General features: G+C 45.3%; 1 protein-coding gene across 2 annotated transcripts in view; it reads right to left on the minus strand.

Annotated features, from left to right (window-relative positions):
- limd1a (LIM domains containing 1a) overlaps window positions 1-12,219 on the minus strand; it is a 45,398-nt gene that overhangs the window by 15,322 nt on the left and 17,857 nt on the right. The window contains exons 3-5 of one of the 2 annotated variants that reach the window (XM_079504141.1): window positions 11,749-11,850; window positions 3,303-3,370; window positions 3,067-3,135 (exon numbers count right to left, since the gene is read on the minus strand). In XM_079504141.1, the coding sequence (XP_079360267.1) occupies window positions 3,067-3,135; window positions 3,303-3,370; window positions 11,749-11,850 (239 nt within the window). The remainder of the gene's footprint in view (window positions 1-3,066; window positions 3,136-3,302; window positions 3,371-11,748; window positions 11,851-12,219) is intronic. The other variant, XM_079504142.1, reaches the window with a different exon arrangement.

Here is a 12,219-nt window from a genome sequence, read left to right on the forward strand (position 1 = left end):
AAATGGACCTGTGCACTCTTTGAACAATCATTTGCACATCTTCGTACACATTTGTACAAAAGGTCACAATTTAATTTAACACATCACTCACTAATTTGTTCCTCAGAGTCAGTTGAACTTCAATAGTGAATAAATGGTCCACATTTTGGTTCCACTTGTCCACTCTGGGACAAACTGAATTTTTATCAATTTAACACTCACTAATGTTTAAATTCTTGGAGTTGCAGATTAAATTAACACAGAGGATTTTACTGTGTAACTGTACAGCGTCTTTCTTTACTAGATCTGGGTGACAGACTCAATCAATCCCATGTTTATACTAGTATTATCACGCTTCTGTTTGATGTGCTGATAAAATCACATAAATAATCCAAAGGCTCTACCATGTTTCTCTAGGGCAATAACCAAAACAAGTGACGTGGAAATATCTTAAAACAATCACAGATGTTGAGGATTAGTGTGTATTCTGTGTACTGTATTAATCATTGGTCTCTGTACTCGCCGAGTCATCTCAGATCTTTCCGAGGGTCTTAAGGCGGAACCAAACCAAGTCGTGGCATTTGTTACAGAACTACAGTATTTAGATGGGTGGAGTTCTGCAACAGTTCTGTGAATTAATGTGGAAAGGGCCCTGGGTGGCGTCCACACAAGAATGCCAAGAATGGCATTTGGTGTCACATAGGGGGGAGGACCACATCAGAAACACAGATCACGGCGTGGGCCTTCCGCTCTGTGGGTCACGGACGAGGTCAGAGAGAGAAGGATGAGGCTGGCTGGGGCCACTGTGTAGGGCGGCTGTCATCACCATTGTGAGATTTAAGTTGACGATTCATTGTATTTTTCAACATGGAAACGTTTTTGACGATTATGCAAAAATAATTGCGAATAATTGTGACAGGCCTAGCACTGCGTCAGCCACCCGGAACTGGTGGTGACCATACTGACAACTGAGGGCGGAGCCAAGCCAAGGCACCGCTAGGATGGGAAGGGGGTGTCCTGATGCCGATTAGGAGGGAGTGGAGAGCCATAGACATAGAAAGGTAGACGCCTCCTTCAGCTCGGGGGGGCGTCTGTACTCAAGTGAGGGCAAGCTTCTGTGCTTCACAGAAGCTTCGTGCGTCACAGAGCATTAGTTCGGTAGGCCAATCAGAGGCAATGTAAAAGTTTTTTTTTCTCATGCTAACAAAGCCTCTTTGGATTGAATTGATACGTCCCAGAAAAGACACGCTGTGAGTGGCCAGTAGTCACTTGAGTGGCAGTGTGGCCTTCCGCACTTCGACCGCACTGTCTCGTCGACCGGATTAAGGTTGGTGAGGAGTGCGTTAAGGGTTGGGAGAGGGTTAAGGTTAGGTTTAGGTGATCTGCCCCGTGGGAGGTTAGGGTTAGGGTGAGGGTTTGAGATAGGTTGTAGGACTAATGACTGGTCTAACCAATGACTAGTCTAAACTAAGTACTGCAACCCCGCACGGCGGTAGACTGCACCCACATTGCATGCAACACCGCTGCAGCTCGACGCTACTGACAAACGGAACGTCGGAAACTAACGCAAACAACGGACACGAGGTTGTGACACAGAAACATACAGGATAAAATAATAATAATAATATGGGAGAGAAAGAAAAAAAGGGTGACAGATGCACAACGGAGAGCGCTTGTTTCACCCGACAGTTAATGATAGGCATGTCATTCTTGTTTTAGATCTATGTGGAGAGCAGTGGGTTGGTGACAGCTATATTTCAGAGTGACCCGGTCACTGGCTGAATTGTACTTTTTTTTTTAATCAGCAATGTAAACACAATCTGAAATGTCTCTGGTACAACAGTTAGGTCAGAAGAATAAACAAATACTGCAAATTATTTGCAAATACCGCTTTAACCCGGGTCTGCTCTGAACAGAAGACATTCTTGTACACCATCATCATCACCACAAACTTTAATTAATTGAGTTGAGACTTGAGTGTTCACTGTACTTGGTACGCTCGTTTACTCTACACCAAATATGTTCGCCAAAAGAGAGCAGATCTACAAGCTCACGTTGTGAACTTGTGATGCGTTGTGAGCTTGAAGATCGGCCATATTTTGCCATACGTTCCAACCAGAATAGGGATGCTGGGGTTCAAGTGCTTAAAACGTCCACCACCCCCACATAAACCATCGCTAAGTACCATCTCTAGTTACTGACCTTCCTCCCCCCCCGATCCCACCCAGAGGAGGAAAGTGATACGGGAATGACTGCGTGAGATGCTCGAAGCCCGGCCACCGGGTCAAGCTCTCCTGTTTAAATTTTATGTTTAGGGGTCAAACTCTCCCGTTTAACTTTGACGTTTAGAAGTCACGCCGGCCACATAATCGCAAAGGGGCCAAGGGGGGAAAGACCTGCCACACTTTTTGAGTTGGAAATAAGGTGCTCAGAATATGAGGACCACCACATGGCATCCACTTTCCTTGGAGGCTGTAGTGTAGGGCCAAGCATTTGATCTCACCCCTGCAGACTGAGGGATGACGTCAGTTAAGGATGGATTTAAAGTTATAGGGCCCCATCTTGCGCCACCCCTTACCCCTTATCCATAAAACTTATTTGCCATTTTTAACTATTTTGAAAACCCTTTTAAGTTCAACTAGCCAATCTGCATCGTTTTTCAAAATAGTAAAAAATGGAAAATAAGTTTAGGGATAAGGGATAGATATAGCCCATAGTCTGTGGAAAAGGCAGTGACTCTCAAACAGTAAAAGCGAATTTATCCATTTGTAACTAAGCCACATAAATTAACACTGAGGATTTTACTGTGCAGAATTGAAGACATAAGATCCATGTGCTAAAAATCAAATGTATATTTAACACTTAACAGTGTGGTGTAAGTGATATTTTGTTGTTAAAAAAAACTAAAGGTGATATTGTTAAAGACATTAAAGCTCTATCTATATTACGATAGTAATATAGTATTAGTATAGACACAGTATTAGTACAGTATTTGTTCAGTAACAGAGAGAACCCTGCACAAAGATCATTATCAGCTCGTGTTCCACCTCCAGTCTTGTCTGCTCGTTTATTCGTTTCATTACTTACAATTCCACTCGCTTCTCCTGTGTCCTGCATGAGTTCTCTCTCCTGATTGGATGAATTTGGTATCCTGACCTGAAAATGTATTTTCTCTGTTTACTAAACAGCTGGAGAGACAGGGAGTCAGACCCCTGTTACTGAACAAACACAGAGCATATCAATAATGACCATTTAACAGAAACTATGCAACACACAGCACCTTTAAAAGAGCCTTACATCAACCAACACCTGCAGTCACTCACCAGAAAGTCTTCTTCACAAAACACCTTTCCTCCGACGTAGTAGAACGCCTTCCCCCTTAACCTTCGACCTAACAAACAAGTAAACAAAAAGGAACAGGACTGAGAAACAGACCATTTTAATACATTAAACAATTGTCTTCTAAATCCCAACAGTTTTCTGAAAAACCTAATGTTTCCATGTCAGTGGTTCTCAAACTTTTTCATGTCATGACCAGTTTTAATGGGTTAAGACATTTCACTCCAGACTCTCAGATTTTACTTGTATGATGGTTGTGAGCTTGAATGATTTATGCATGGTGACTCATGTATGTTTTGTTATCTGCAAAGTAAATAACTGGAGTGAAAAAGTACAATATTTGCCGAGTCGTGGGGAATAAAATACAAAAATACTGGAAAAGTAAAAGTAACACAGTACAGTAATCGAGTACATCTACTTGAACAAATATCACCTGTGTGGAAGGTAGCAAACCACTCATGTTCAACATTTTACTATGTCATTAATATACCTTACCATTATGTGTTGCCTAGAACTGGAGGTCTGAAAAAAATCAGTAACATTATGAAGTACATCTTTGTGATGTCACTGGGATGTGACATCACAAATTCTAAGGTATATTAATGACATGGTAAAATGTTGAAAATGAGTGGTATTCCCCTTTAAACAGTCTGCCCTGATGATGGCTCGTGTGGCAGAGGAACCCAGTGGTCATTCAAAGTCTGCTTTGTTGCAGACGCACGCACACATGCAAGTTTGCACGCAAGTTTGCACACGTGTGTGTGTGTGTGTGTGTGTGTGTGTGTGTGTGTGTGTGTGGCTGCGCAACAGTGCCATCCAGTGGTATTAGCGAGGTGTTTCAGCCTTTGGTGCTTGGATGGACAGACACAGGGACACGTATAGGGACACACATAGCTGCGTATAGGAGTGGCTAGCACCACTCAACAACCATTTCTCTTGGTAGGACCAGGGAAATGGTCCTCAACAATATCTATTACTTACTTAGATTCTACCAGACTTGTGCAGACATTATTTTTGGCCTTCAAAAGTATAGTAATAAAAGTACACACACACAGAGCACTTCCTGTCTGTCTGCAAGCTAGAATGGTGGCTCTATGGTCTGAATGCGGAGGCTCCTGTTCCCCCCCCCCCCCCCACACACACACACACACACACACACACACACACACACACACACACACACACACACACACACACACACACACACACACACACACACACACACACACACACACACACACACACACACACACACACACACACACACACACACACACACACACACACACACACACACACACCTCGCTACGTCTGCCCAGGTCCCACAGGAAGGGGGAACATTCCACACATTTTCTTCAGAGTGCGTGGGGTGGGGGGTAAAAGAAGAGGGGTGAATAAGAGCGTTCTTCGTTCTCTCCCTCTGTGGCCGCGCACGCACACACGCACACACACACGCACACACACACGCACACAGTCAAGGCCAGAAAGTAGGGTTTTTTTGCCACTCAGTAGACGTTCCCCGCATAACTTAACCGTTTTGCGTTGCGTTCCCCCCCCCCCCCCCCCCCCCCACATTATTTTTTAGTGTCAAATAAGTACTGTGTTCCAAAAATAAACAAATGATCCCATCGGTTTGACTCATATGGATATGAAGAATGTACTGATGATGGCAAGAAGAAACAGACTATCAAATATGAGTGATTGACTACCGTAAACGATACAGAGCTACCACCCCGACAATATCGCTGAGACAGTTTATTTGTGGATCACAATGCTTATACGAGACGATTTTAAGATGACCCAATGTTATTCTCCATAGAGAAATTACTTCCGCAACCCAGGGGATGAACGAGTGACATCAGGACCTCGGTACTAGTCTACACCACAATTATAAAGGACACTGTTCAAAGGCCTGTATTCGAAATTAAAAAGTTTAAGCATCGACTTAAAGGAGATACAAGGTTTCTGCCCAACCAAGACGATAGTATTAAGACAATAAACCAGTTCCATCTGGCTTCTATCTTGAGCACAGATGAAAGAGCCGAAACAGTTACAGTACACGCTGTTCTTCCACCAGGTTTCTTTGAACCTTCCAGCTAATGAATGCAAAACAACAAGTCCACAACACAGTGTCCCTCTGACTCCTAGACACAGATTAATGAATGCTAAACAACAAGTCCACAACACAGTGTCCCTCTGACTCCTAGACACAGATTAATGAATGCTAAACAACAAGTCCACAACACAGTGTCCCTCTGACTCCTAGACACAGATTAATGAATGCTAAACAACAAGTCCACAACACAGTGTCCCTCTGACTCCTAGACACAGATTAATGAATGCAAAACAACAAGTCCACAACACAGTGTCCCTCTGACTCCTAGACACAGATTAATGAATGCTAAACAACAAGTCCACAACACAGTGTCCCTCTGACTCCTAGACACAGATTAATGAATGCAAAACAACAAGTCCACAACACAGTGTCCCTCTGACTCCTAGACACAGATTAATGAATGCTAAACAACAAGTCCACAACACAGTGTCCCTCTGACTCCTAGACACAGATTAATTAATGCTAAACAACAAGTCCACAACACAGTGTCCCTCTGACTCCTAGACACAGATTAATGAATGCTAAACAACAAGTCCACCACACAGTGTCCCTCTGACTCCTAGACACAGATTAATGAATGCAAAACAACAAGTCCACCACACAGTGTCCCTCTGACTCCTAGACACAGATTAATGAATGCTAAACAACAAGTCCACCACACAGTGTCCCTCTGACTCCTAAACGCAGACTCGTGATTCTTGAGTCTTTGAAAATCAGCATCATCTGAAATTCTTTCTACCCCATTATTACATTATCTTCCCTTCCCTTCCCTTCCCTGGCAACATAATGTGAACGGCAGTTTCATGGCCTCGCCAACGCCCAGCCTCTTGCATGACCTTCTAATGCGTCAGGGGGCTATGTTTTTTTCTTTCCAATATTTGTTTATCAATAATTGTACTTACTTTTTTCATTAATAGAAAATGTATTTAAAAAAAGTAATAAAGAAATACAAAAATAAAAATATATATCATAAACACGGCCCCCTCATGCATTAGGACAATTGTAAGTCACCAGAACCAGGGACGTGTCGCGTGTGTTTAAGTCCCCCCTGATGCAATATTGAATCAAGCAACATAAAAACTGTCTGGGGGGCCTGAGTAGCCTGAGTAGATTAAAATTAATCCAGACGCGTGTTGAAGTGAATTAGCCCTTTAAAATCAACGGTCAGGGTTTTGCGGTTTTGGGTTAATTACTGACAAACATTTAGGGGACTGCGTCCCTGAGGACAGTGTGGAGAGGATGACTTGAGGATGTCGGGAGACTCGGGCTCTTCCTCTTCTTCACATTCCTGTATTTTCCCCCCTTTGGAAGTCAGAGAGCCAGAAGGATTTAGATAAGGCTTTTAATTAAAGACAGAAGTCAATTCTGACAGTTTGGAGACCCCGGGAAGGAGGAGCAATTTATTTTCTTTCATGAAAATGCTAAATACCTGTGCGATGAAAACAAAAGCTGGGGGATTTTACACGTCAAACGTTCTGCGGAATCCCGCGAGTTATCTCATGTGACTTGCACTTCGCAGAAACCCCCGAGACTCAGTGATCTACATCTCCGGCAATTTATTTTACACAAAGCAGTATTGCAGACTGTTTGCTTTAGGATTGAATCCCAGATCAGATCCCAGGTCCAACTTGGAACACATACATACAATATGAATTTGTTAAAGAAGCAAAAGTAATCTTCTCGAGTAATCTGATCCAAGTAAAACGCAAATGGGAGGTTTCGCTCAAGGCCCCGGAGTCACAAAACTATGATCATTCAGAACCAGTAACATCCTCGTTTGTTTTATCTAATGCATGGGGTCCTCAAACAGGGCTACGCAAACGCCTAGGGCCGTTTGCCGGTACTGCATGGGGTTCTGCAAAATTGAGAGGAAAATAGGATTTTGTTTATAATCCGTACAAAAATGTGGTGACCGAGAGTTCTAGACTAATTACTCACTACATATATATACGTATGCATAGCCTACCTATTTTAAACTGCAATTAAAGCAGTACTTTGAGACAGAAGGGGATCAGTCAGTGCTCCGAAGAGGTAGAGGACTAGCCTGGCTAATAAGCCAGACCGAATCAGCCGTTGGCAAAAATGTGATATTAGTCTGGCTTATTATCCAGGCTAGTAGAGGACAGCCCTGCTCTACAGGCGAGTGATTGGCTGGGATGAAGGGGCCACTGTTGCAAAGGTGGGACGTGAAAGACGGTGCCTGTACTCTTAGACGTGCGCACTCTCTCGCGGCAAACCCCCAGCCACACCTTTGCCAACCATTCAGCACTGTGCCGTGACCATCTACGCACTCCCACCAAGTCCAGCTTTAACCACTTCTCCGTCGGGTGGAAACCTCATTATGTCCAAAACTGTGACTTTTCAGGATTAAAAATAAAAAATAGGTAAAGTAGCAGATCCACATGCTCAAAGCGTGTTGCTTCGCGAAATGTTTCGTGCTTGTAGATCTGCTATTTTTGTGCGATCAAGCAGGGCATTATTTTACTATTTTCTCTAACCTAGCTTTCTTTCTCCTTCTCGTTGATTGTTTTGGTAGTGGTACCGTAGATTAGCTCATAACCCCCTCCCCCCTTTACAAACAGGTCTTAATCAGCATGAGGCTTCTGCAGGGCTGAGAGAGGGCTTAGGGTTGGTTATTCTCAGTCTAGTAACTAGGCAGCCAATGGGAAGCCTGAGGTGAAAGCCCCCCTGCAGAGACCCCTTGAAACAACAGCGCACACACACACACACACACACACACACACACACACACACACACACACACACACACACACACACACACACACACACACACACACACACACACACACACACACACACACACACACACACACACACACACACACACACACACACACACACACACAAGTCTCCTCAACTCATCTTCATCGTTCCTCACTGGCACCTTGGAGGGGGGGGTTGAGGGTGGTGGGTGTAGGAGATGGAGTCTATACGTTTGGGGGGGGTGGGGGCTTACGGTCATAAAGTCTTTGTTATGGAACTCAACTCAACAAGCGTGAAGGTCAGTGAAGATTTGAGATGGGGAGATTCCTCGCAAGACAGTGGGCACTGTGTGTGTGTGTGTGCCATGTGCGTGTTAGCGTGCCTCCGTCTCTCGGGGCCCACAGCTGACATAACAGACACCCTGTGTCCTTCCAGGAGCCCGGCCTCCACGCAGGGGCCTCTGGAGCCTGCATTCCTCCCCAGCCAGGATGCTCTCCCCCTGGGGGGCCATGGGGCAGGCAGCAGCCCCCCGTGCCCTCACATGGGAGACAGCTATGAGAGGTATGCACTGCGAACACACATGCCGCTCTCTCCTCTTTAAGATGTCATTATCTTTCCCTCTCAGCGATCGCCTCCCTCTTTTCATCTGCTGACACGCACATGCCTCGTGTGTGTACACACACACACACACACACACACACACACACACACACACACACACACACACACACACACACACACACACACACACACACACACACACACACACACACACACACACACACACACACACACACACACACACACACACACACACACACACACACACACACACACACACACACACACACACACACACACCCACACACACACCCACACACACACACACAGATGTGTGAGAGTGTGTGAGCCTGGACAGGGGTCATCACTGTGCCACACATACCCCACCACAACAGGGGGGGGGGGGGGCTTCTTAATTGGTGGTCAGACTCATCCAGGCTGGCGAGCCACGTCAGCTGCTAGAAGAACGCCACAGTGGTAGAAAGTTAGCCTGGTTAATAAACCAGACCGAATCAGCCGTTGGCAAAAAAAAGTTGCCTACCAGCGGATTACGGTCTGGCGAGGCTCAGTAGCACGCCTCTTTCCTACAGCAGAGAACAGGTCGGACCAATCGGGACACGGTATGCAATATAGGCGGGCTTTGGTACAGTGACGTTCAATGCTTGAGACTTTTGACTGACAGTAGCTCTGACCAATTGCGTCAAAGAGAAAATGTTCCCCGGGAAATGAAATCCAAGTGGAGCCAGCCCAGACTGATATACCGCGACAGTGTTGTGTGATATTAGTCTGGCTTATTAGCCAGGCTAGTAGAAAGTAACATTACTAACATTTTGCTGTCAGCCAAAAACCTCCTTTCTCCGAAGCGTCGCGTTTTGAGCTTGTAGATCTGCTACTTAAGTACATTAACTTTACAGGACTTTTCCTTAACCTAACAATATACTTAAGAGTATATACATTTTAGTATTGCTGAGCTGCAAGTAGTAAAGAAAGATCAAGAGTAAGTCTTCTACCACTGCTCAGGGAAGGCCTTCCATGTGATCAGCTGTCAGGGTTGGTGAGGTCTGGCTGGAGCTGAAATAGTCCAGGAACCCAAAGCCTTATCTGAGCACTGAAGCCTGGGGCCTAAAGAATTTGTCTGCGCATGTGATAGTTCCATCACTCAATCATCCACTGACTCAATGAGTCAATTACATGGATTGAGACGGAACAACGCCAGCCAGAGGTGCACACACAGGGCGCCATGTTTTCAAGCACTCTGTGGTGGACAAATTCATACATACAGTACAGTATCCACAGAAAGACTGAATGAAATTAAGCTCAAGTTGTCCGTTTGTGCACAAATATATGGACACATGGTAAATACATGGAGATCCCAGATGTCAGTGCTAATTGACCTCGTTAAGACAATGGTTGGTTTCTGTTGTGTATAATGTCGGATCAGAGCTGGATCAGTGAGAGAGGGTAGAGGGAGGGAGAGAGAGAGCAGGAGAGGGAGAGAGGAACAGAGAGAGCCTATTTCACCAATGCAATAACAACAAAGCCAATAGAGCCCCCCCCCCCCCCCCCCCCCCCTGTTACGATTTGGTGTGCTAAATAACATACTAAAGATTTTGGAAAAAATAACTTCTGGAAAGGAAAAGATGGAGTTCACAATGGCTGCCGGGAGCTATGCAAAAGGAATACTGGGAGGGGGCGAGACCAACTCCATTGCGATGTTTTTTGCAAACGATATGCTCCTTCCTAACACCATGCCAAATCAAAAACTAGTTACCAAGTGCAATCAATCACACATTTGGTATAAAGTATTACAAAAACATATTCCCTGTTGTCCAAAATTATTGCTCCTTAATGATTAAGATTCTTCAACTTTAACTACAGTTCAGAGATGTTTCTGGTTGGCAGGAAGAAGCACAGCTGTAAAAAATAATGTTGGCACTTCAATGGCAAGCTCCACATTCTCTGCCTTCTAACCACTGGAAACAGTTACTAAGTGATGTTGTAATAGAGCGTTGCAGTTCCGCTAATTATCAGACAGTTGGAACCACACTCTCTATCAAGTTAGAACCTCTACTAAATAACTTTGTTGTTATTGTTGAATAGGAAAAAGTATGAATGAGCAAACGAGTGATTGGTGCAGTGTGTTCATCAGGTGACTGACTGAAGCTGCATTCCCCTGCTCTCCAGAAAGTAGCCGTGTTCGCCACAGTGTAGTGTGTTCATCAGGTGACTGACTGAAGCTGCATTCCCCTGCTCTCCAGAAAGTAGCCGTGTTCGCCACAGTGTAGTGTGTTCATCAGGTGACTGACTGAAGCTGCATTCCCCTGCTCTCCAGAAAGTAGCCGTGTTCGCCACAGTGTAGTGTGTTCATCAGGTGACTGACTGAAGCTGCATTCCCCTGCTCTCCAGAAAGTAGCCGTGTTCGCCACAGTGTGGTTCCCATTCCTGTGCTCTTTGTGTGGGCCGGAGGAATGACCGACACACCCAGAAACCAAACACCAGCCAGCCAGCGCTACACGCCTCTCACTCCTATCCGCGGCCGATTGTGGGACCGCCGCTCGGGGGCAGCGGGTGACAGAGGTAACAAGGTACAACTTCCTCGTCTGAACACAACAGGGGGTTTAGCGAGAGCTGTTTAGCTAGGAGGCCACACGACCAGAGCATTAAAGGACAGAGCATGTCACTTAAGACACTTAACGTTTAGGGTAAATGGTAAATGGTGCATTTATATAGCGCCTTTATCCAAGGCACTTTACAGAGATTGTGCATTACATTCACCCATTCACACACACATACATACACCGATGGCAGCGGAAACCATGCAAGGCACCAACTAGCACATCGGGAGCAATTAGGGGTTCAGTGTCTTGCTCAAGGACACTTCGACAGTAACTCTGCGGGAGCCCGGGTTCGAACTGGCAACCTTACGGTTACCATCCAGGCACTCTACCCCTGAGCCACCCCTGAGCCACGGAAGCTGTGTGTGAACTTACTGCATGTGCTGCAGGTGAAGCAGCCGTGTGTGTACTTACTGCATGCGCTGCAGGTGAAGCAGCTGTCGTGGTACAAGCTGCCCATAGCCTGGCAGGCCTGGCTGGCTCCATACACCGCCTTGTTGCACTTCACACACATCCCTGCAACATAACACAACACACAATCAACATTTTAGGACAGGCAATTGTATAAATGCCAAAAAACAGTAAGCTTCACACACTGCGCCTTTGGTGCACGACATTGGCGTGCACCAAAGTATACATCAGCCATGATTCGCAAACCCCAAACCTAACCTCTAAATGTCTAATCCCAACCATAACCCCACCCAATATATTTTCCTTATTGTAAACTCAACTCTTTTTAAACCAGAAAACAACCGTTTCTCTTGTAAGAATCAGGACAATATTGGAATTCTACTATAGCGGGATATTTGGCCGCACGCACGCACGCAGGCACACACGCACACACTGTGAGGACCTTTCATTGAGTTCCGTTGACTGCATTCAGGC

This window comes from Electrona antarctica (genome assembly GCF_951216825.1).
Source record: "Electrona antarctica genome assembly, chromosome: 6".
NCBI lineage: Eukaryota > Metazoa > Chordata > Actinopteri > Myctophiformes > Myctophidae > Electrona > Electrona antarctica.